We start from the raw sequence: 24,047 nt of genomic DNA, 5'->3' as shown, positions 1-24,047 counted from the left end.
TTATTATTATTATTATTTTATAACTTATCATCACTCTTTCCACGTTTTAAGGTGGTGATGTTATTATTATTATTTTTTAAAATTTATTTTAATAGTTATATTTTACAATTATACCTTCATCTAGAAGTGTTAAACAGGCCATGCCGGTTAAGTTGAGTCCATCGTGCTTTCGTGCCGTGCTGGATAGGCTCATATAGTTAATACCTAAGGCCGGCACTGCTCATGACCCACGGGCCATTTGTGCTCGTGCTCGTGTCATGCCTTAAACGGGCCGGCCTACAGACCTTTTTTTATTTTTATTTTTTAGAGTGATAAAACTAATCTTATGATATTTTTTCTTATTTATAATTAAATATTAACATAATTTTTCATGAAAATTGAATATTTTTGTTGAAAAGTCATCTAAAAATGGAAAAAATAATGTTAAAATAGTCATGCCTAATTTGGGCCCATTTCGTGCCCGTGCTCATGCCGTGCTTGCCCGTGTCGTGCTCGTGCCATACCGTGCCCGATGGGCTAAAAACTTCAGCCCGGTCCGGCCCATTTAATCGTGTCGTGCCATGCTGTGCATATTTTAATCGTGCCGTGCCACGTCGTGCTTGGGCTGACCCGACCCGTTTGACACCTCTACCTTTAGCTATAAGGTTTTTTTTTTTATTTGATTTTTTGTTGAATGATAGGTATTTTAAGCATTTTTTTTTTGTAACGGAAGGTGTCTTGGGCTACCTTTCTCCCACTAGACTAATCCCTTGGGCCGGTAAAAGACAGGTAATCCACCCCGAGCTTAGGGGATTCACAATAGATTTTACCTTCCATGCTGCCTGGCTCCAAGGGTCGAACTGGAGATTCGAATTCGGGTGCTTGGGTTTACAGCTACACCTTTGATAAGCATTTATATTTTTTATAAAGCATGCAACACCAAACTCTTATGCTGATTTTATAATAATAAAGATAAATGCATAACTAAGTTTCTTTAGTTATTTAAAACAAAAAAAGGGGTGTTTATAGCTATTTTCCCAAGTAATTCATGTCATTAAGAGTTAATTAAAATTCGCAAAGCATTGATGAGAGTTTGGTGAAACTTCAATGGCTGTGCTCCATGGACAAGCCCAAGAACCAAAGACAGGAAAAAAGGGGATTATAACATGTGTGTGTGTCTCTCTCTTATTAAGAACCTCATTCATGGAAACCATTCAAAGCCCCCGAAAGGATTCAGATTCCGATTCCATCATTACCGTTTCACTAATTAAGAATTAATTAAAAAGTCATCAGAAATCTTAAATGGTGGGCATTAAGTTCAAGAATGAGTTAGCAAATTTAGCAAGGAAATTGACCAAAACGGTGTGTTTTGAAATTCAACCGAGTTCCAAGGCGACAAAGACAAACCGTTAATAAAAGTTAGGCCTAGAGTCTAGACCATGGTTCATTGACTCCACCCTCATTGGCTCAATTGGTCCGCTCCACAAACCTTGGAGTTGGAGACTAGTATTACTCTCCTCCCCAAATTTACCATTTTACCCCCACCAGCGCACTTTAGCATACAGCCACGTTACCAGTCCCGCAAATTCGGGTCGTTGCTAAACTGCGCGGGTGTAGTTAGTTCAGATTCAAAGAGCGAGCCAGGGCAGCCACCCCACTCTGTATTTTTTTGGGAACTTTCTTTTTAAGTACTCAAATATTCTCAATTTTAGAGAGAGAGTGAATTTGGAAAGTCACAGAGAGAGAGACCCTGTAAAGAAAACAAGAGCATGCCAGAGAGAGAAAGAGGGAAGGCTGTGTTTTGGGGGTACCTTTTGAACTTGCAGGTTTTGGAGTATTGTGTCGGGGGGTGTCTGATTTTGGAGAGTGTTTTAATGGGTTGGTTTTAAATTTGTTTGTTTTGGGGTTTTTTTTTTTAAGGTATAGAAATATTATATATAATTAATTTGTTTCCTTAGTGAGAGAGATCAAGAACGGGAAGTCTTAGGATTCTGAGATCTTCTTTCTGTATATAAAGATATACTACCTAGCCTTTTTCTTTCTGTGTTATACACACCAAGCCTCACTGTGTGCTTCTCTTCTTCGTTTACTTTGAGACAACCAAGAAAAGGAAAAGCTTTTGGTGTTGGAGATCACGAATCCTCAGCAATTGTAATGGGTAGGTGCTGTTTTTTCGTTTTCGTTTTCTGGTGCCTTGTTCTTCGATTTTTTGTTTCTCTCTGGTTCTTGGTGCTTCATGATTTTCAGTGGTTTTGGTCGTTTGCCTTTTAATTTGGGGCCTTCGGGCCTGTCGGGGATGGGGGTACGTGTTGTTTATCTGTGCGTTTCTTCTCCATTCGTTGCTTAATTGTGAAGTGGGTGATGGGATTTGGGAGATACTTCTCTGTTCTCAGTTTTGTTTCTGTCTGCTTCTGCTGGCTGTGAAAACTGTGTTAGCCTCGTTTTAATTTTCTTTTTGAGTGTGAGAAAGTGTGAATTTGTAAGTTTTCTTTTCTCTCTGGTCTTTATTGAAAGATCAGCTAGCCATTTTTTTTTAATTGTATTTACACTCTCTATTTTCATCTCTGGTCTTTTTGATGTTTGTGCAACAAGTCATTTAGTTGGTGGTTTTTTTCGTTTCCTTCCTTCCATTGGGATTTACAAGTATCTTTCCCTGATTGGTTACAACTGTTCTGTGTAAATTCCCTTTCTTCTCGGATTGGCTCCTTTTATACTCCTAGCTTTTTGCCTAATTTTTTTTTATTATTGTGGGGTTTCTTCAGAGGTTAGCATGAGCTTTTCACATGACATGGATGATGAATATGAGAAACTCATCCGGCGAATGAACCCACCCAGGTATGCAATCTCACCTTCTTCAATGTTTCTCACAGTAACTTAAATTCTACCATGCTTTTGAGATTCACACCTCTTTTTCCACTACTGTTTTGTCAGGGTTGTAATTGACAATGAAGCCTGCAAAAATGCTTCGGTGATAAGGGTATGGCTATGATTTCTCTCTTTTGTGTCCTCACCGGCTTTTTTCCTCTCTCGTTATGGAAGTTTTGGTACTTATACCAGTTTTCTGATGCAGGTGGATAGTGCAAACAAACAAGGAATACTTCTGGAAGTTGTACAAGTACTTACTGATCTTAACCTTATCGTAACCAAAGCGTACATATCTTCAGATGGTGGCTGGTTCATGGATGGTAACACTCCTTTTAGTACCTCTGTGACTCTTAGTAGTGGGATTTCTTTTATTTTATTTAAATTTTTTTATCACTGTAAAAGTTATTCCTTTTGCGCTGGAGTTAGAAACTGATTTGTGATTTTTTTCTTAAATCAGTTTTTAATGTCACTGATCAAGATGGAAACAAGGTTACAGATGAAGAGGTTTTGGACTATATTCGAAAGGTGAGTTTTGTTTGACTTTTTTTAATCCTATTTTTGCTCTCTTTGATGTGAACAGACACTAATTTCTCCCTTTATTTTCAGTCTCTTGGTCCAGAGTCTTGCTTTGCTTCTTCCATGAGATCTGTTGGTGTGAAACAATCTATGGACCATACTGCAATTGAGTTGACTGGAAGTGATAGACCAGGATTACTCTCCGAAGTGAGTGCTGTCCTCACCAATCTTAAATGCAATGTAGTGAGTGCGGAAGTCTGGACGCACAACACAAGGGCTGCATCCGTGATGCACGTGACTGATGAGGAGACAGGGTTGGCAATTACTGATCCTCAGAGGTTAGCTAGGATTAAGGAATTACTGTGCAATGTACTTAAGGGCAGTAACAAATCCAGGGGAGCTAGGACTGTTGTCTCTCACACTGTCACACACACTGAAAGAAGGCTTCACCAAATGATGTTTGCAGATAGGGATTATGAACGAGTTGATGATGGTGTCTTGGATGACAAGCAAAGACCAAATGTGAATGTTGTTAACTGGCATGACAAAGACTACTCGGTGGTTACTATCATGAGTAAAGATAGGCCAAAGCTTCTCTTCGATACAGTTTGCACTTTGACAGACATGCAATATGTGGTTTTTCATGCCAATATTGATGCTGAGGGTCCAGAAGCTTATCAGGTATGCCCTTTTCACTTTTCCAACTTACATATAATTGTGTTTTTGGGCTGCGGGGTGAGACGAGCTTTAATTTGCTTTGGTTAAAGTATCTTGCCTAATTATTGTTTGGGTGAATTTGTAGGAATACTATATCAGGCATATAGATGGATCCCCTGTGAAATCAGATGCAGAGAGACAAAGAGTGATACAATGCCTTGAAGCAGCTATTGAGAGAAGAGTATCTGAGGTGAGTCGAGTGGACTATTCCATATCAAATTATCTGTTTGTCTGCATGTGTTTTGGGCAGAAAGCTTCCAATGGTAACCAAAAGCATGCATTTGAGGCTACTAATAGCTCCAATGCATGACAAGGAGTGATATATATTTTGATTTCTTAATGTATAATTTAGTGAATGTACTCATTTGGTTGAGTCAAATTGTCATTAAAAATCATGGATGTTGACGCTTTCCTTTTGAGAAACCAGTACTACTATAGATATATTCCTTTGTCTCATTATGTTCAATTGCATTCATCTGTTTGTCTAATTTGTCTACTAGATGTTGTTGCTTTGATGCTGTTATGAATGTGTGCTTATTTTAGAAAGTTCTGTTTAGTCATAATAACTATAAAACTTTTAACATTTTTAATTCAGTTAATTTTGAGAGGCTCCATTGATATGCAGACAACTAATTTGTTTCTTCCTCATGCAGGGTTTGAAGCTAGAACTTTGCACTACTGACAGAGTTGGGCTGCTATCTGATGTCACCCGGATCTTTCGAGAGAATAGCCTCACTGTAACCAGAGCAGAAGTGACAACCAAAGCAGGCAAAGCTGTTAATACATTCTATGTTAGTGATGCATCAGGTTATCCTGTTGATTCCAAGACCATAGAGTCCATCCGACAAGTAATTGGGCAGACTATACTTAAAGTGAAAGGCAGCCCTGAAGAAATAAAACCTGGTTCTCAGGAATCTCCAACCAGGTTCCTCTTTGGTGGTCTCTTCAAGTCCAGGTCTTTTGTTAATTTTAAATTGGTTAGGTCTTATTCTTGAGAAACCAGTCATAGGTCGCTCCTCTTGTACATAACACCCGTCAAAGGCTGACTTCACTAAAATTTAGACCATCTTAGTGGTTTAGTGACAAACTAGGAACACAGCCGTTTATTAAAGGAGAGAAATAGAGTGAAGTGTTTGTAAATAACCTCTATGAGCTTCTGCTTTAGCCTTTATTAGTTACCGTGATTCAACCTCAAGTTGGATCATTAAAGCAAAGATGGATTACCTGATTGTGTAATGATCAGAGAAAATGAGTCTTACAGGTCTAAACTTTGTACATAATTTTTCTTATTCAATGTTATGGTAGCATTATATTTACTATGAATCTCAAATTTTATTTATATTTTTTCTGGTTGGGGTGATTGCTGCAGTTCATTGCCTAATTTTTTATTGGCGTCCAATGATTTGAAGTTTCTTGACAATTTAACATATACCAGCGGGCCAGTATAAGAAACTGCATGGAAAGATACTTTTTGTTGAGTGAAAAAGTTTCCATTCAAAGTTTGTTTGTTTCTTGGTGGGTGAGGGTACCAAACATTGACCACTCCCTTTCCCATTGGACAGACTATAAGAGTTATGGGTTTGTAGCTTTATTTATGCATACAATCACTATCAGATTGAGACAGGCACTTTGGAGACTGGTTTTGTTGTCAAAATCCATTTGGTCTGTTGAACACTGCCCTGTTTCTAAATTGCGTCTCATCCACTCTTTGTGACGGGGTGGTTCTAGTGTACTGAGAATTCGCGTGTAGATAAAAGAGTGGTGAATTCATAATACATTTTGTGTGTTTAAGAACGCATGTGAGTGAAATTATTTTCTTGTATTTTAGAATAATCCATTTGCCAGGGCCTTCCTCAATTTTGTAGGATTGAATCTTGCTGCTAAAGCTTTGCAGACAAATCCAAATTGGGGTAGACTTAAAAGAATCTGGATGCATATTCTATAAACTTTTTTCCCATTTCCATTAAACTGGTTTGGAGTACCCATTAGTGGTTGGAACTTGGAATGGTCCATGAAGATCCTTGTAGTCCAATCCAAATCAATTTGAACATTCCCCCTTTTTGACCAAGTGTTGTGCTAAGGATTTGAAAGCACAAAAGCAAAAAGAAAGACCAACAAATATATGGAAAGAGAAAAAGGGCAGAGGGAAATGCGCCTTCTTTTGAATTTGTAGCCCAGTCTGATGATGATTCCATGCAAATCCTCCTCACTATCTCTATGATTGGCACCTTCATTATTGGCTGGTGTGCAATTCTCATTTGGGGTGCAGCCACTTGCCACTTGGCTTTCGTCACCCAGGTGGCTCATGCCACCTCAAGAGGAGGTCACGATGGATAAGTAATCCAAAAGCAACAAGATAATTGGATTTTGAACACAATAAATTAATCACAACTTGGCCACAACTTCAACTATTAGATGCACCTATAATTAAAGAATGATTGGTTAAACTAAAAAGCCAAGGCCAACTACAAATAAGATTAATATGAAAAGAAGATGACAATAGAAAGTATGGACCATGTTATAGCCTTGAGGGAAAAAAAAAAGCATGTTTTGAAATAGACAGGTTTGAATAGTATAAGTACAGTGTTTATTTTTCTAAAATCATTTTTAACATTGTGGTACCAATGGGATTATGCCTATCCCAATATTAGCAGTGGGTTTTTTTATTTTATTCTTTTTATGTCATTTTGTAATCTTGGATAAACATGAATGTCCATGTCAAGACTATCAGAAGAAGTCTAATATATATTCAATGCTCTCTAACCTGCATTTAATTTTTTTTTTTCCCCCAATTGATATCAGATGCATAGATGCACTTAATGAGTTTATTTGTTTTAACTGTGTCTGTGATATATACATGCATCTTGCAAAGACAAAGAAACACCAAAATATATACAGAACTGCACAGCACTGATACTCTGCTGTTTGGTCTGTCTTCTGCTTAGACTAGTCAACAGTCAATGCTCGTAAGATGTCCACTCCACTGTATTGTGCAATTTTTTTATTCCTTAAAATTAATTAAAACTGGAAAAGAAAAAGAAAATATCAGGACGTTTATATGCACTAAAACACTAGTTAATTTGATCAGCTAAGTTGGCATGACAATCATTGCAGACTCATGAGTCATGACCATGCATATCACCATCAATTATATAATTAACAGTGTTTCGAAGATGTTAATATTATTTGTTTTGACTGTGTGAGCCACAAATCAATGGCCAAATTCATTGAAATATTAAAAAAAGAAACCATCCGGATCACACTGCCACTACCCCAATGTTTTTAAATTCAATGGGAGAGAGAGAGAGAGAATCACAGTATGTACTCACCAATTCAGTATCATGTGCCCTCTGAATTTCCTGTCACTGAAAGCAATGGCTTTTGAATGTGTGCACTTATTCCCCCTCACATGACAGAAAGTGGGCATTGGGCCAATGCAAGGTTTCTTTGAACCACAGCAATGAACAACCTTCCCTCACATGAGTGGCTCAATCTCAGCTGAGAATATGAAATATTTTATTACATCGATTTAAACTATGCTGCAATTTCTGGTGCCAATTCTGCACAAATGCACATGCCATTTCTCTAGCAATTAGCAAACCAGTTGTGGGGTCCTCATAGGCAATTGACAGATTCGTCCCCACAAGCCAAATTGGATGATGCCTAGTTTATCTGGCTATCCTCAAAGTCCACCACAGTACCACTGGTTCATAATGATCTTATTGTAAAATTTATGATTCCTAGCTAAATTAAATAATGCTTAAGATCTCTCTCAAAGATATACCCAAGAGAGTACATAAATGATAAACCATAAGGGGATGAGATTGAGATCCAAATAACATAAAAATAGCTAGCTATAGGCAGGCAACACATGAACACAATGGAGGACACTGGTGCTGAGTTTCCAGGCTTCCAAACTTGTGCTCACAAAGATGAAACTATTTTCAGAAGGCGTTTGAGTAGGTTGAAAGCAAGAGCCCCTTGTCCTCTTCAGCTAAAGCAGCCTAACAATAATGCCTCTTCTGGTTGCAGTGCTATGCAAAACTCTCTGGGGAGCAGTACTTCATTAAATTCTTCTTCACTGAATTCTTTCTATCAGAGCAAAGATCCCATCCCACTACTATCCCCTCTAGTGTTGCCTTCTTTGCTGGACTCTTCTTGTATTCAATAAGGAAATGCTACAAAATCTTAATGAATTTTCAGAAGGTTTATATTCTCTTTCAAATTTATGTTCTCTATAGTATTCTATGGCACATGTATGTTACTGACTCTTACGGCTTTGTAAATTGAGTACATTTTGTTTTGATTCTATGGTTTTGGTTGCCAATAAATTACAGATCATAAAAATATGCATATGGTTCTTGTTGATGCGTTTTAAGTTGTGATTGGGAAATAAAAAAGATTCATGTGTAATTGTGTATGGAGATTCGAGAAGCAAAGCAGCACAGTTTGAATATGCAAGTAGGCCCAATTCTTTTGGGGGCTTTTTTCAAACATATAGCCCATGCTTGGATTGTGGTTGTAACTTGTGAGCCCCATTAGTCAGACAGCAATAAGGTCCAGACCAAAAGAAATCTGCCCAAGCCCAAATTATCAAACTACCTTATCTGGTTCAACTTTTTTTTTTTTTTGGTACTGGCGGGCCAAAGCCCAAACTAGCAAACTGCACAGCAACTATTATGCTCGTAGAAATCAAATTTGTATGCAACTGGTATATATATATACAAGAATGCTCTAAAACTAACTAGTTAGTAAGTTAATACAAAACTAACCACTATGTTGGGCCCACTGCACAATGTAATTTCAAAATCCAAACCGTTTATTTGATCTCAATTAGATGACTACATAATTTTCGATTTAGTTGATTTTTTGCAATGATGATCTTTGAAGTATGGCCTAAATAATTGATGGTTCGGATTATTAGATTAGTGATGTGGTGGGCCCAAAAACATGGTTAGCTTCGTATTAACTTGCTAACTGGTTAGCTTTAGAGCACTACTCTATATATATATATATCTATGTCTTTATCATTTTTATCACACGATTTAGAAAAGATAAAAGAGATAGACACATAGATCCGTAATTGGTAAATTTTTTCCTAAGCCTTAAGAGTAGAGACCTTACACAGCAACTCAAGACCAATAACTATAGTCACACAAGTGAAAAGCATGATTGACCAATATATTATGTATCCAATTATCACTAAGGGCCACATTGTTTTTATCAATTACCAAAATAACAAGACTTAATGGAAACAATTAAAATAATAAGCATCGGATTAAAAATTTAGGTTTATAAATAAGACCAATATTTGAATTTTTATCCTTTGTCGCCAAAAACGTAAAATTTGGGTTACAACTTTCAATATTGCTTGTTTGTACTTTTCATATGTGAATGTGTGAAGTTTATTTTAAAGTGCATATATCATTCATTAAAACTAGACTTTCAGTACACCCCCACGCACATGCCAGTCTGTTTTTATCAAAAAAGAGAAAGGTGAAGAAAGAGAAGAACAATACGAGGACAAGAAAGAAAGGGAGGGAGAGGGAGAGAAACGAAGGAAAGAGAAGTTCCTAATTAGTTGGTGGACAATAACTGCAGTTAGTGAGTTTTTTTAGATTTGTTTAAGAAGGCAATTTCCGCACTCCAATTTCTACTTGCACTTCTTTTATGATTTTAATGTTTTCTCATAATTTTTTAGTTTTATTTAAATAATATTTTACCTTTGTAACATTTAAAAAAAATATCTAAAAAAATCTAAACCTTAAATTTATTAACTCATCAGCCATAATTCCTAAATTAATAATGCTGCGTCCCTGCCCTCACAGCTGACGTGCCTTATATTCACCAAAGACTCGCCAAGCCTTTCATATTCAGCGTACAAGTACAAGTGTACAACGTCTTTTGACTCTTTTTTATTTGTTGACCGTGAAAAAAAATAAGTATTTTTATTTATTTTTCAGGTTTTCCGTTTTTGTTAATTTCTCTCTCCTTTTGGTACCAAAATGTTTGAGGGCTGCTATTTGTACACTCTTAAATTTCTTTTTGCACACCCTTTTTGAACAAAAATAACTCAAGAAAAAAGACCATTTAGCTCTCCTCTCACCCACACACCCCGTCCCCGTCCCCATCTCCATCTCCATCTCCATCTTTTCCTTTTTTTTTTCTTCTTCTTCACCGTTGAAGGCCACCCCCCACCCTTTCTCTTCTTCTTCTTCCCCCCACCCCAACCACCTCCCCTCGAGCCCTCCCCTCCTCTCCTCTCTGACTCCTCTCTCCTTGCCACCTCTCAATCCCTCCTCCCCGCATGCACCACCTACAAACAGCCACCACCTGCAGACATCCAAAACAGCCACCACCACATTCTTCCCCCTCTCTCTCTCTCTCTCTCTATATCTCTTTCCTTCTCTCCTCTCACCCAAGCAAACAACCAAAATATAAAAAAATAAAAAATTACAACGGGTTTGGCAGACCAGTGCCGAACTCGGTGGTTTCGTTCAACAGGTACCCGCCGAATATAATAGGATTGTTCGATGGGTACCTACCAAACAAAACCACCGGGTTCGGCACTGATCCACTGAACTTGCTCCAATTTTTATTTTTTTATTTTAAGTTTTATTCTCTCTGGCGCGCAATGGTGAGCTAGCTGGAGGAGCAGTTGTGGAGTGGGCAGGAGAGAGGGGGTGGGGGAGGGAGAGAGAGAGGTGGTCGGGGTAGGGGAAGAAAAAGAAGAGAGAGTGGGGGTGGGGAAAGAGAGAGCAAGAGAGAGAAATGGAGAGAGGAGAGAGGGGCAATGATGGGGTGGGGTGGTAGGCGTGGTCGAGGATGGGTGTGTGCCGAAGAGAGGAGAGGTAGGGAGGGAGGTGATCGGGGATGAGTGTGTGGTTGTGTGTGTGTGTTTTTTTTTTTTTTTTTTCTATTTAGGAAGGGTGTGAAAAAAGAAAAATAGATGAGATATAAGATATTTTTTTTTGAATTTTTTTTTTTTTAATAAAGGATGTGCAAAAAGAAAAAAAATGTGTGCAAATAATGTTTTTAGCTTCAATTTCAAAACACTCGCATTTGGGAAACTGCCTCGCTAGTCGCTATTCTCCTCTCTCTCTCTCTAAAATCTTTCTTTCCTGTCTCTCTCTAAAGCTGTCTCTTCTTATTTGTCTCTTTCACTGTGCTGGCTTCGTGAAGAGCTAGAGTTTTCTCTGTGTATTCTATTGAAAGGTGAGGTTCAGTTCTGATTGTCGTTTGATGTTCAGCATGTTTTCAAGTTTTCAATTTTCGATTATGGTTCTTTGAATTTCTCTTTTTTGGTTATGTTTACCGGTCAATCCGTCGATTCTTGGTAGATGATTCTATTCAATTTTGCTATCTGAGTTTTTCGTTGAAGTTAGGGTTTCATTTGAAATTTGATTTCTTCTGTTAGGGTTTCAAGTAAAATTTGCGTAATTTGATGAATTTTTGCTTCGGTTGGGTAGATCGTTCGTGTTCTTCACCTAGACTTTATTGGTTTTTACTGGAATAAACCCTAAAAGACTTTTAGGTGAAGAATTTATGTATTTTTAAGCCGTGAGTTTGATGAGAATTGTAAAAGTAAACTGGTCCATTGTGTAAAAGGATTCCATCTAATATTCCGCTTTACAGTTGAAGTTCTGTCATTTTGATAGGCATATATAACACACACATAGGTACGTACATATGCAAGTGAATGTATGTGCATGCATATATTCGTTTGATGGATTTTGATTGCGAGTATTTATTTTATCAGCTCTGGAGGCTTAAATATCTGTGATAGGAACTCAACTTTCTCTCATGATTTTGGTATATGTATTCATTTATGCAGAAGTAGATGAGAAGGAGAGGACCATCAAGGGAGTTTTCTGAACTCAGAACTTGTTCTGGGAAGAAAACTGTAGAAAGTTGCAAGGTTAATGGGGATTTTGATAAAGTTGTGGTCATTGACCTTGAGATTGAAGATGTCATTGACATTGAGAAAGTTGATGGGGATATTGAGTCTTTACAGCCGCAGTCACGAAGTTCCAGTACATTGAGAAAAGATAGAGAATTTGAATCTAGTAGTGTCATTAATATAAATGATGATGATGATGATGATGATGATGATGAAGATAACTATGTGAGTCCTGTAATCATTCTTGAAGATGGTGGGGACCTCGATAGTGATGCTACCTCAAGCAAAAGTTCTTTTCCTGATTCTAAATATAGGCAGAATTCTGTAATCTCAAATGGTGATGAATGTCAAGTTGTCCAGGAAAAGGGTTCTAAATTCATGGGATCAAAGTGCAAGCAAACTCACTCTGGCAAAACTTCTGGCAGAAATCGTTACGGGTTAGTTTTTGATTCCGAGAGTGGTTCTTCGGACCAGACAAAGGGTTCTACATTCAAGGGTTCAAAGTGCAAGAAAACCCACTCTGGAAAAACCCCTGGCATAAATCGTTATGGTCTTAAGTCTGAGAGTGGTTTGTCTGACCAGGAAAAGGGTTCTACGTTCATGGGTTCAAGGTGCAAGCAAACCCACTCTGGTAAAACTCCTGGTGCAAATGGTGATGGTTTAATTTCTGATCCCAATAGTGATTATTCTGATTGCGAGCTAATAGAAGGTTCTTCTGAAAAGCTTCATAAGCATTGGGAAAAAGCTTCCCAAAAGAGGAAACAGGTTGTTCATAATGGTCAATCTGGTTCAGGGGATCAAGTTAGTGGATCTGGATCACATAATGATACCCATGCAAATGCTGAGGTAGAAGAGGCCCCTGTTTGTTCAAGTTCAAACAATGGAAATTATGTAAAAGAAAACCTTCCAGACTTCATGGGAACTCGTGATGGACATGTGGAGGGTACTTCTTTTGATCCCCAAATGGAATCTAATCAGAAAGTTGGGGAGGAAAGTGTGTCAGCCAAAGAAACAGAATGTTTACATAGGAATGATGATCTTCAGCAGGTTAGAGGCACAGTTACAGAAGATCCTCTTCTTTCTGAATGGCAGAGTTACCCAAATGATGGTATCTCTAGTTTTTGTAATGAAGAAGAACAAAGTCCTGAAGGGCCTTCTTTGTGGTCTAAGGAAGAAGAACTGGGTCGTAAACAATCTAAACATACAGGGACTTGTTTTATGGATAATGTGCAAAAGTTCAGGGATGAAACTTGTTTTTCTGATTCCTTACTGAGGCTTAACAAGGATCAAAGAAAAGGTAGTGCTTTGAATCAAGAAGATTTTTTCTGCAAGAGCCAACATTATGATGAAATGCTTATTGACCATGACAGAGTTGAAGTAAGCGGCAAGGAGGATGAGTTTCATGATGCTCCTTCTAGTTGCAATACTTCTTTTCCAAATGAATATAGAAAAGGAGCTAGTTTTGAGGAAAAAGAAAAAGCAGTTTCTGGACAACCATTTGATGAAACACACGGGGATTGTGGTGTTGTTCATTCTGAAGACAAACTTGGACCTATTCCTGGAGAATCTGTATTCTTCAGCACATTGTACAAGGGTAAGTCGGAAATAAGTAATGGAAAAGCTTGTTCCCAGGAGAAAGTTAGGGCAGATTCTGAAGAAGTAGCTTTGTGCAACACTTCATGTAATGGAGCAAGAAATAATCAGGGGGGATTTGATTCAGCAAGAGGGGAAGAATCATGTGACTTGAGGATTCCGTTGCAGGCTCAAGATGGTAAAGTTAGTCCTGTTCAAAGAGATATATTCACTGATCGGGAAAAGTTCAAGGAGACTGCTGAATACAAGCGAGCAATTGAAGAAGAAATGGCATCCAGGCAGCGAGTCTTACAAATTCAGGTTCTGCACATGCATGAATACTTTTTTACCCATGTTCATTTTTGTTTTTTTAGTTCATTGGAGGCCCATTGGCTCCTATAAGCTTACACAACAAGAGATAGGCTTTTCCCTCTCATGGGTTGAATCCAAGGTCTCCCTCTTATTGAAGGGAAGAGTAACCACTTGGCTTCTGGTGTTGGTAGTTACTTTTATTTTATTCGTCATTGAGTATTATAGTCATTCTGGAATAGTTCATACCATGATTTTTTTTTTGGTGATAGTGCGTATCATGATTTGTTATAGGGGTTCTGGTGAAATCTAACCACTATTTTAATCTGTCATATTTAGTATATTTATACATGCTTGACAACATATTCAGTCATCTCAGTTCTGTGAATGACCATTTTACCTGACATTAAGTATACTTTCTGTTTTTCAGGCAGAAGAGGCACAGAGATTGCGCAAGAGGAGAAAAGCTGAAAGCATGCGTTTATTAGACATGCAGAGAAGGCAAAAGCAACGTGTGGAAGAAGTTAGAGAGACACAAAAGAAGGTTTGGATTCATATATTCAACATCTTATTTTCCCCTCTGAAGGCTGCTTTTCCTCCTCTCTTGACTTGTTTTTCCTTGTCTTGACTTTATATTCAGCGTTTGGCTATTATTTCCCTTTCAAGTTTAAAGGACTGTTTTTAAGATCAAGTACAATTGATTAGATATTTCTGATGTGTTAGTAAAATAATGCCATTTCAGGATGAAGAAAATTTGAATTTGAAAGACCAACTTCGTGCTGAAATAAGGAAGGAGCTTAACAGATTGGAATCGACATGCATAGATATGGCTTCTTTGCTTCGTGGCTTGGGAATACAAGTGGGGGCTGGTTTCCATCCTTTGCCACATGAGGTAAGTTAATTAAGCGATTTATGTATGATGCTTTAGGTTCTCAGTTGTTTCTGGTTCAATGATTTTATTTTATTTTTTCCTAAAATTGAACTGTGCTTTTGGTTTCTCCATAGATGTGGGCCACTAGTACTACCATTTGAATATTTGACACATACACACACATATGCGCGCTCACACACGCGCGCACACACATGCATACATGTACATATGTGCATATCTGTATATATTTTACTTTCAACTATTATAATGGAAATGGCCATTTCAGGTGCATGCAGCTTATAAACGGGCATTGCTAAAATTTCACCCAGACCGGGCATCAAGAAATGACATACGCCAGCAGGTTGAAGCTGAGGAAAAATTTAAGCTTATATCTCGCATGAAGGAGAAACTTTTATTGACTTCATGTTTCTGAATAGTCTTTAATTTTGTTTAAAAATTTACCAATTAATTTCAACATATTAGTCTATTAGCTTCCAATTCCTAATGTATCCATTGGCATTTTTTGAGCCTGATTTTAGCAGGGGGCGAAAATCTATATTGTATAGCAGTCGTAGTTTCTTGTAGTTATAGCCAAGGAAATTATTGTTTTAATAGCTTGCTTATATGTTTATTCCTGTAATACCATGATCATCTGTCCCTGAGATTTTGCTGGCCAACTAATTTAAGCGCCTTTGCTTTCTCTGGCCAATCAATTCAAAATTTGAGACATTTTTCTTCCCCCTTACTGGACCCCCTCCTCCGACAATTGATCAACATTGCTTTCGCATGTTTATTCTTTCTTTTGTCTTTGGTAATACATACCATTCTCTTACAATTGTATGCACCGTATTGAATCTATTGATAATCATTTTATGAGTTTCACTCTTTATAAGCCACCATATCCAAAGGCATTAATGTCATACACTAAGTGCAAGGTTTATAGGTAATATTGGTCTTTACAGCTCACAGTGAGTGTAGCATTAATTGAACTCCATGTTGTGGATGAACTGTAAGAAACTTATGGGGGGAGTGGACATAACCCGGGGAAAGAGTGAAGGTGTAGCGTTGTAGAATCATTGACAGAGCAACCTTTGCTTCAGTGGTTGCAAAGTTCAACCCCACACAAGTTCGAGGCCCCATTCCGAAGGGTAAGAATGCAGTCATGTTATTCTTTGTAGCTTTTGCAACCCCTTCTGCGAATCTCTCTGGTTTGAAAAGTTGCACGTCTTCTCCCCAAAATTGAGGGTCATGGTGAAATACTAGATTTGGGGTGTGCACTTCAACATTAGCTGGAACAATGAGATTTCCTAGTCTTACTTCCTTTTCAACCTTCTTTACAATGGAAACAATAGGAGGATATAACCTTAGAGACTCATTGATGATCATACTCAGCTGCATCCACGATGAAAATGAAAAATAGAACAAAAGACAAAAAAAATATCAGGATTTCAAACTTAATTAAGAGCACTCCTGCAGTCACTTAGACAACAAGCATTGATTGAGTAGTTAAATTTCTTACTGTTTTCAGTTTGGCAATGCCATCAGGATTTGGAATGTGTTTGCCAAATATTTGTAGGACCTCCTTTCTTGCTTCCTCTTGCCAATCTGTATGGTGTGCCAGAAGAAAGACAGTCCAAGCCATCAAGGTATTAGTGGTTTCTTGTCCAGCAAAGTAGAATGCCTTGCACTCATCGACCAAATTGTCAAACGAAATCCTCTGGTTTTCATTGGCATCATGATGAGCCTTTAAAAGTAATCCAAGAAAATCATTCCCAAAGTTGTCGTCTTCTCCACTCAATGCCTTATTTTCTCTTTTTTTCACAATCTCCATTATGGAGTCGCGTATTCCTTTCGCAAGCTTCTCTGATTCAATCTCATCACTGGTTTTTAGAAACATACTGCAATGTTGAGTGAAAGACTAAACATGGGAATTGAGAACATACTGAGTTCAGTTATAGGAGATTTAGTTAAAAGGAATTAAGCTACGAACCTGATGCCAGGAAACCTTAATTTGAAAATATGTTTGAATACCAAAATGAATGGAAGACTAATGAGAAGTGACAACAGACATAATCCTCCAAGAATATTGTTGGAAATAGTTTCTCTAATATGAAATGAAATTGATCCTATTTCTCATATTCTCTTGAGAAACATGTGGTTATGTATAATTGTGCTCATGAATTAGTTAAACTGAAATTACCTGAATCTAGGAAACCTGAGTTTGAAAGCATTTTTAAATACCAATGAGGATAACTTGATCAACATGTCAAAAATGTTCTTCCCTTCTAAGTAGCTGCTGCCAAATGCTGTCCTGGAAATCACTTCTGAAGTGAACAATCTAAATTCTTCAAACACCTCAATTTCTTTGCCGTGATGATTTTCCCATCTTTCTAGCATCGTCTCAGCACTGGCTACCATTGCTGGAATCATACTCTAGTAAAAGTGTAAAACAATATATAGAACCATCATGTAATTACTAAACTACGTATGACACTCTTTGAAAGAATCATATATATGTAGTCTTAAGAACTTACTTTTAAGCTCTCTCCATGGAAAGCATGGTTGGCCAACTTTCTCACTTTTGCCCATTTTTCACCTTCTGCTGACGACATGCTATTTCCTAATAGCTTCTTCGTGTAGCCTTGGAACTTCCTTTGATGGTAAGCTCCATGTTTGTTATTCAGTATCTCTTTGCACAACTCAGGTTCCATAATGACCAACTGAGCTTGACAACCGCGCCATTGAAGAAAATTATTTCCTGTAATTGCATGCCATTAAAAGTGACAAAAATTTATCTTTGAACTAACATATTGAAAAACCATAGTACTAAGTTAAGAGCTTAATTGTTACCATATATCTTGGTCCATGAGTGAATATGAGGATCAACTGCAGAAAGTATGTCATGTGATAAATTTTTGGGCCTGCTCAAGGCTTCCTTTTGCATGTTGGAGATTTCTTTGGTGTTTCCATGGATAAGTCTGTAAGAAGGGCCTTTGATTCCCTGCAAAGCCATCATATTCTGTATGCGAATTGGTGTCCACCATATTTTGTGAAAGATCTTGATGAGAACTAAGAGAAGGAACATACACAGAAAGCTTGAAACACTGATTACTGGGTCTCCAAACCAACTCATTTTTTCTTCTTGTTTTTCTCGATCTTGGGATGTATCTCTGAGACTTTGTACTGAGTTTCAACCGTCCAAAATTGAAGTTTTTGCTCTTGTTGAAGGTTGATTCTGCATGCCATCCATGTGGAATTGAGAATTTATTATTATTGCATACACGTGGTTAAAGTTTTATTAACAAATGCGTTTTAGGACTCAAACAAGTTTCCACCTTGTATTGGGTTTCGTTGCTCTGTGGGAGTATTGTCTTCTAACTGAATCCTGATTTTGTAAAAGAGCCAAACAATGATACATGAAACGTGGTACTGAACAGAACCACAGTCAGAGTAACAAAATCAAGGAACCAAACAGACCCCGGAAATCCCTAAACACAGAGGAACTCTATATCATCATGGATGGGCATTTCAATTATTATCATGGACCATGGTTATAGTTGGCATTGTTAAATTTTATGAAGGGTATGACATTGTTGACAGAATATGGGACATTCTAGTCATGCTAGATGCCATATCCAAATTTTGCAAGACTCTCACTATTACCAACTTTTATATTATGTTCCATTCAGAGTGGTACGGCCTTATATATATGGATCAAGGATGCATTCAAATCTTATGAACTCTCCCACATTATTAGAGCATTTTCCTTCACAAACTCTCCCATTTGTTCTAAAGCCTTATTTGGCGTACTTTTGAGTTGTTGAGAGTTGAGACAAGTATTGAAACAATTAATGCCTATTTTGGTACTTCGATATCTATGCTTGCTTGAAATTAAATAAAAAAATTCTTCAATCCAAACATTGCATATCAGGCAGACATTTTTTTATCCCCAGATGTTGATGGAATCATCTAAATAATAATAGAGTATAGATTCTTTGCTACAGTAAAACTCATTTATTAATTACCTTTGTTAAATAATAAAATCTTCTTGTCCCAACTTAGGCCAGTGTATTAAAATAATAGGTCGTTGACTTTAGGTATTAAATTATAATATTTTTATATTTTAACTACCAAATTGTTTATGTCATTTTACTTTAGATATTAAATTTCAATTCAGGCACCAATTTAAAAAAAAAAGGTTATACTGAGCTGTGATTGTCTAACAGTCATAATTTTTTATTTATTGATTTGTTGTTTTTTCAATATTTGCAAAGCTTAAACTTTAATGTTTAGTATTTGGGTTATAGGACTTCATTCCCCAAGCCTAAATCAAAAGTATTAAACCCTTATAAATTTTGAATTTTTATGAATTTGAAATAGTCACAACTGTATAGCAAACCGATTTGTGACATAATTCAAAATGTCTTGCTCTAGGTTAGTACCTAAACTAAAAAAAATTAGTGTCTTACTGCTTTACTGAAAAACTATTGATATTTGGTATTTAATCCTAATTTTTTATAAAATAATAACCTCGCTAAATGCATAAGGTAATAATTTTTCTTAAAATCCTTTAGGGCCCAACGGATATAGAAATTAATAATAGATGAAATACATAAAATAAATAGCACATAAAAATTCAAAATACATATTAAAGAACTTTTTACTTAACAACTTCTATTTTCTCAATTTAGCTCTTTCTTAAAATATGTTTCTAAAGTTGTTTGCCTAACTATAACCGTCTGACAAGAACAAACGATTATAGTTAGATATATCGTCTATTTATTTGATAAATATTACATGACCAAATAATGATTTTTGATTTAGTTATTTTTTTGCAACAAATGAACGGAATGTCGGTGAATAAGGTAATAGCATTCCTCTCAATAATAATCCTACCGAAACCAGTCAAGAGGTCCTTATTGCTTTTTCTCTCTTTTTCCTCAAGTCTTATGAATTTGGCCTCATGCAAACAACACTCAATGGTTAATTTTTATTGACTTTGTTCTTGAGTGTGGTTGATGGTAGATCTCATGCATAAATGGATGAGAGATCTTTCAATTATTATCATGGACCATGGTGGTTGGTGACTTAAAGTTGGTATTGTCTGCTTTTTTGAAGGGTGCATGTGACTTTGTTAACATGATATGCATGGGACATTCGAGAGATGCTAGATGCCATTCAAATTTCGCAAAACTCTCACTATTACCAACTTTTACATACTATGAAAAGTTTCATGAAAAAATAGATATTTTACTAATAATGTATAGATTCATCATCATTAGAAGCATTTGTACTGTAGATGTTCTTATATAAATATTTTTGGCGCCAAATTTCATTGTTTCAAGCTTTAGGTGTACTTACGTTTAAGCACAAAGTTGGCAGCAAGAGTGTACTTGAACAAAGTGTATTCACTGTTCGCAATCCCACATCGCTGAGTTGAGGAAAGCAGGACAACGGAGTTGCATATAAACCAAGCGGCCCAATAGAATTAAAATCATACCTTTCTCGGCCTTTTGGCTAAGATCAAGTGTAGTATCTGTTCTTATCAGTTTAATATCTGATATGTGGGCCATCGGTCCACACGATATTAAATTTATTTTTTAAGGGGGAGAGCCCACTACAGTAGCTTGCTGCTGGGGTTCTCGAGCGTCGCCAAAGCGTTGCACTAAAGCATGGGCCTGGCACACCCCACCAAATCTAGTTTAAATCTTACTGTAAAAAATGATTGTGGGCCTCCTTGGGCCTAAATGGTAACTTGATACAAATGTTGCATTGCAGAGGCATGAATGTTTGTATTTGTGGTATTGGCATGTAGTTCGTTCAAAGTGATTGTAGCATTACTTGAACTCCATGTTGGGGACGAATGGTAGCAGACGAAGAGGGCAAGTGAATATAATCCGGGGAAAGGGTGAAGGAGTAGCGTTGTAGAATCATTGAGAGAGCAATCTTTGCTTGAGTGTTCGCAAAGTTCAACCCCACACAAATTCGAGGTCCCAATCCGAAGGGCAAGAATGCGGCCAAGTTGTTGTTAGTAGCTTTAGCAACCCCTTGTGCGAATCGCTCTGGTTTGAAAAGTTGCACGTCTTCTCCCCATGAATCAGGATCATAGTGAAGTGCTAGAGTTGGGATGACCAGTTCAAGATTTGCAGGAAGATTGAGGCTTCCCAGTCTAACTTATCTTTCAACTTTCCTTTTAACAACAGAAAGAATAGGAGCATATAACCTCAGAGACTCATTGATGATCATACTCATCTGCATACACATGTGCAGGAAAATCAAAAAACAGAGAAGAAGCCACTTAGACTAGCAAGCCATTGATGAGTGAGTTGATATCTTGACTTGCTTACTGTTTTGAGTTTGGCAATGCCATCAGGGTTTGGAGTGTGTTTGCCAAATAATTGTAGGACCTCCTTTCTTGCTTCCTCTTGCCAATCCGTATGGTAAAATGTCTTGCACTCATCGACCAAATTGTCCAGCGAAATCCTCTGGTTTTTATCGGCATCATCATGAGCTTTTAAAAGTAATCCAAGAAAATCACTCCCAAAGCTGTCTTCTAATTCTCCTGTCATTGCCTCCCTTTCTCTTTTCTTGACAATCTCTATTATGGAGTTGTACAGTCCTTTCTCAAGCTTCTCAAATTCAATCTCATCGCTGGTTTTAAGGAACTTACTGCATGCAATATTGAGTGAAAGACTAGATGATAGATGTATTATCCAATATTCAATATGATTTAACTTTTGGATAATTTTGAAAACTAGCCCTTTTTTGTTTTCATTAAAAACTTTTAGTCAATTTTTCAGAGTTTTATAAATTCAACTATCGGACAGTGCTTGAACCCTGTCGAGTGGGATTTGAGTGCTACTTGAGGAGAGCTGGAGCACTACTCAAGGGCTAGATTTTTTTTTTTATAAAAAAAAAAGGCTAAAAGTTTTAATTGACACAAACTTACTTAGTTTTTCAATTTTCTCAATTTGTTCTTGAGCTCACATGTGAGTCTCTCACTACCATTAGAACCCAACATATGGAATTCAATGTATATTGGGATATGGCATGTAAGAGGAATATTATCTCAATCAACAGAGGTGATATGGATGTTACCTGATGCCAGGAAACCTGAGTTTGGAAGCATCTTTAAATGTTAAGAAGGATATCTTCAACAACATGTCAAAAATGTTCTTCCCTTCTAAGTAGCTACTGCCAAAGGCTGTCCTGGAAATCACTTCTTGAGTCAACAACCTAAATGCTTCAAACACCTCAATCTCCTTGCTTTGATCATGATGTTCCCACCTCTCTAGCATGGTCTCAGCGCTAGCTATCATTTCTGGAATCATACTCTGGTAATATATAGTATAAAACAAAACCCATCACGCAATTTGCAAACTACACCACTCTTTGCAAGAATTAATTATCAGTAACTGTAAGGACATACTTTTAGGGTGTCTCCATGGAAAGCATGGTTGGCCAGCTTTCTCAATTTTGCCCATTTCTCACCGTCAGGTGTTGTCAGAAGGCCATCTCCTAATAGCTTCTTCATCAGATAGCTTTGTGGGTTGTTTTTTGGAAAAGCTCTGTCTTTGTTATTCAGTATCTCTTTGCACAACTCAGGTTCTGTAATGACCAATTGAGCTTGACAACCATGCCATTGAAGATAATTCTTCCCTATCACAAAAAAATTAATGACCAAAATTTATATATCTTGGAACTAATAAAGATATAAAAACTATGGTTAAGAGTTTACTTTGTTACCATATATTTTGGTCCATGAGTGCACATGTGGTACACTTACAGAAAATACGTCATGTGACAAAGTTTTGGGGCTGCTCAAGGCTTCCTTTAGCATGTTGGAGATTTCTTTGGTGTTTCCATGGATAAATCTGTAAGGAGGGCCTTTGATTCCCTGCAAAGCCATCAGCTTCTGTATACGAGTTGGAGTCCACCATATTTTGTGAAAGATCTTGATCAGAGCTAAGAGAAGGAGCACACACAGAAAGCTTGAAACAGTGATTAAAGGGTCTCTGAACCAACTCATTTTTCTTCTTCTTTTTCTCTTTGGCTGAATCTCTGGCACCAGTGCTGAGTTTCTTGCTCTTGTTCAAGCCTTCAGATTTAAATTGGATAATTATTAATCAGCCTATCTAAACCTTCCAGTCCACTATGTCAGGTCCTTTCTTTTGTTTCCTCAAGTCTCATGAATTTGGCCTCATTTAAAGAAAACTCAATGGTTAATATGATTGAGTTCCTGTGTGTGCAGGGCCGGCCCTGACTTTTGGAAGGCGCAAGAACGAAATTTATATTTGGCCCTTAATAAAATTTTTTGCAAAATAATTCACAATTGACAAGAAATTAATTAGAAAATTTTCGATCATATCAAGAAATCAATTAGGAAATTTTTAATTGAACGTCAAGAAATAATTGAAAAAAAAAAACAATTTATAGGAATATAAGAGAAAAATTAAAAGGGAAAAACACACACTCAAACATTAATTACCTTCTTGTCTCAATGAGACCTCTCTAATTTCTTTCAGATTGAAAGAGCCTGTAGAGAACAAAAAAAAAAAAAAAATAGTTTTCCACTAGACTATATGGAGAGGCAAAGATCTGTTTTTGCCAATTCAAAGCAAACATGCTATTTGAATCCAACTTTCCAGAAAGAAGGCATGCACTTTTGATGAAAAAAAAGAAAAAAGAAAAAAAGAAAGAGGTGTAAATCCAAGAGCAACAAGGACCCACTACTATGCAGATGAGGATGTTGGCTTGCTTCTCCTATGATTCACGTGAGAAACCAAAGAAAAAATGAAGCAAGTTGGCCAAACACAAATTAAGGAAATAAAAAGAAATAAAAATGTGGCTTTCAACTAATAATCAAGGAAAAAAAGGTTGCAGAACTCAAATTTTATATCTTAGAAGGGCCTAGTTTTTTTTTTTTTTTTTTGTACAAAGGGGGGTCTAAGCCCAAAAAAAAACTAGATAATTACAGTTCTGACACAATAAATAGAAGGACCTAATTGCAGCAAAAACATTATAAATAAACCCAACAACTATTTTTTTTAATATATATATTAATATATATACATAATATAAAAATTTGTGGGCCCCTTTGAAAGTGGGCCCTAAGCTGTTGCACTCGGTGCCCCCCTTCAGTGCCGTCACTGTTCGTCAACTAGGTTTATGTTTATAAGGATAAGGATCCTCTGCCAGGCTCTCTCTACAAGGTTTGTACTAGGCTTTTGATCTTGGCCATTGAAAGGATCCAATAGTCATCACAACACCATATTTTCAAGGCCCACTTACCATAATTTTTCAGGCCCATCTTTATTT

At 37.0% G+C, this 24,047-nt stretch overlaps 4 protein-coding genes, 1 non-coding gene and 1 pseudogene across 5 annotated transcripts; 4 read left to right on the top strand and 2 right to left on the bottom strand.

Moving 5' to 3' along the window:
- Nucleotides 1-1,613: 1,613 nt before the first annotated feature.
- Nucleotides 1,614-5,425, top strand: LOC147295305 (ACT domain-containing protein ACR4-like). Its single transcript, XM_086230725.1, has 8 exons — nucleotides 1,614-2,137; nucleotides 2,742-2,814; nucleotides 2,911-2,956; nucleotides 3,050-3,164; nucleotides 3,302-3,369; nucleotides 3,451-4,041; nucleotides 4,163-4,267; nucleotides 4,731-5,425. Exons 1-8 carry the CDS (start codon nucleotides 2,134-2,136, stop codon nucleotides 5,070-5,072), a joined length of 1,344 nt encoding a protein of 447 aa, XP_086086851.1. The 5' UTR covers nucleotides 1,614-2,133; the 3' UTR covers nucleotides 5,073-5,425.
- Nucleotides 5,426-7,957: 2,532 nt separating this feature from the next.
- On the top strand, nucleotides 7,958-8,248 carry LOC147295304 (uncharacterized). Its single transcript, XM_086231248.1, has one exon. The coding sequence runs from the start codon at nucleotides 7,958-7,960 to the stop codon at nucleotides 8,246-8,248; it is 291 nt and encodes a 96-aa protein (XP_086087374.1).
- A 2,907-nt stretch (nucleotides 8,249-11,155) lies between these two features.
- LOC147295303 (uncharacterized) lies at nucleotides 11,156-15,474 on the top strand. Its single transcript, XM_086232480.1, has 5 exons — nucleotides 11,156-11,292; nucleotides 11,912-13,870; nucleotides 14,289-14,402; nucleotides 14,601-14,750; nucleotides 15,016-15,474. The coding sequence occupies exons 2-5, from the start codon at nucleotides 11,918-11,920 to the stop codon at nucleotides 15,160-15,162; spliced, it is 2,364 nt and encodes a 787-aa protein (XP_086088606.1). The 5' UTR covers nucleotides 11,156-11,292; nucleotides 11,912-11,917; the 3' UTR covers nucleotides 15,163-15,474.
- Nucleotides 15,475-15,692: 218 nt separating this feature from the next.
- Nucleotides 15,693-17,862, bottom strand: LOC147295302 (cytochrome P450 CYP749A22-like). The gene is made up of 5 exons (XM_086231561.1): nucleotides 17,580-17,862; nucleotides 17,264-17,487; nucleotides 16,930-17,162; nucleotides 16,249-16,627; nucleotides 15,693-16,121 (listed from the first exon to the last, which is right to left on the bottom strand). Exons 1-5 carry the CDS (start codon nucleotides 17,860-17,862, stop codon nucleotides 15,693-15,695), a joined length of 1,548 nt encoding a protein of 515 aa, XP_086087687.1.
- A 2,363-nt stretch (nucleotides 17,863-20,225) lies between these two features.
- Nucleotides 20,226-20,421, top strand: LOC147295301 (U2 spliceosomal RNA). Its single transcript, XR_015120987.1, has one exon. It is a non-coding gene; the product is annotated as a U2 spliceosomal RNA (small nuclear RNA).
- Nucleotides 20,422-20,549: 128 nt separating this feature from the next.
- LOC147295300 (cytochrome P450 CYP749A22-like) lies at nucleotides 20,550-22,758 on the bottom strand (annotated as a pseudogene).
- Between the last annotated feature and the right edge of the window lie 1,289 nt (nucleotides 22,759-24,047).

The sequence above is a fragment of the Dryas octopetala genome, chromosome 2 (assembly GCF_963921425.1).
Source record: "Dryas octopetala chromosome 2, drDryOcto1.1, whole genome shotgun sequence".
Classification (NCBI taxonomy): Eukaryota; Viridiplantae; Streptophyta; class Magnoliopsida; order Rosales; family Rosaceae; genus Dryas; species Dryas octopetala.
The sequence above is the reverse complement of the archived record's forward strand: the minus strand, read 5'-3'. Positions and strand labels throughout refer to the sequence as shown.

Coding starts and splice junctions, on each gene's coding strand:
- LOC147295303 (XM_086232480.1), top strand. CDS start 11,918: ATGAGAAGGAGAGGACCATCAAGGGAGTTTTCTGAACTCAGAACTTGT. Junction 13,871..14,288: donor AGCGAGTCTTACAAATTCAG/GTTCTGCACATG, acceptor TCTGTTTTTCAG/GCAGAAGAGGCACAGAGATT. Junction 14,403..14,600: donor TTAGAGAGACACAAAAGAAG/GTTTGGATTCAT, acceptor ATGCCATTTCAG/GATGAAGAAAATTTGAATTT.
- LOC147295305 (XM_086230725.1), top strand. Junction 2,815..2,910: donor CGGCGAATGAACCCACCCAG/GTATGCAATCTC, acceptor CTGTTTTGTCAG/GGTTGTAATTGACAATGAAG. Junction 2,957..3,049: donor AAAATGCTTCGGTGATAAGG/GTATGGCTATGA, acceptor TTTCTGATGCAG/GTGGATAGTGCAAACAAACA.
- LOC147295302 (XM_086231561.1), bottom strand. CDS start 17,862: ATGAGTTGGTTTGGAGACCCAGTAATCAGTGTTTCAAGCTTTCTGTGT. Junction 17,163..17,263: donor TCCATGGAGAGAGCTTAAAA/GTAAGTTCTTAA, acceptor CACTTTTACTAG/AGTATGATTCCAGCAATGGT. Junction 16,122..16,248: donor GCATTGCCAAACTGAAAACA/GTAAGAAATTTA, acceptor TCGTGGATGCAG/CTGAGTATGATCATCAATGA.
- LOC147295304 (XM_086231248.1), top strand. CDS start 7,958: ATGGAGGACACTGGTGCTGAGTTTCCAGGCTTCCAAACTTGTGCTCAC.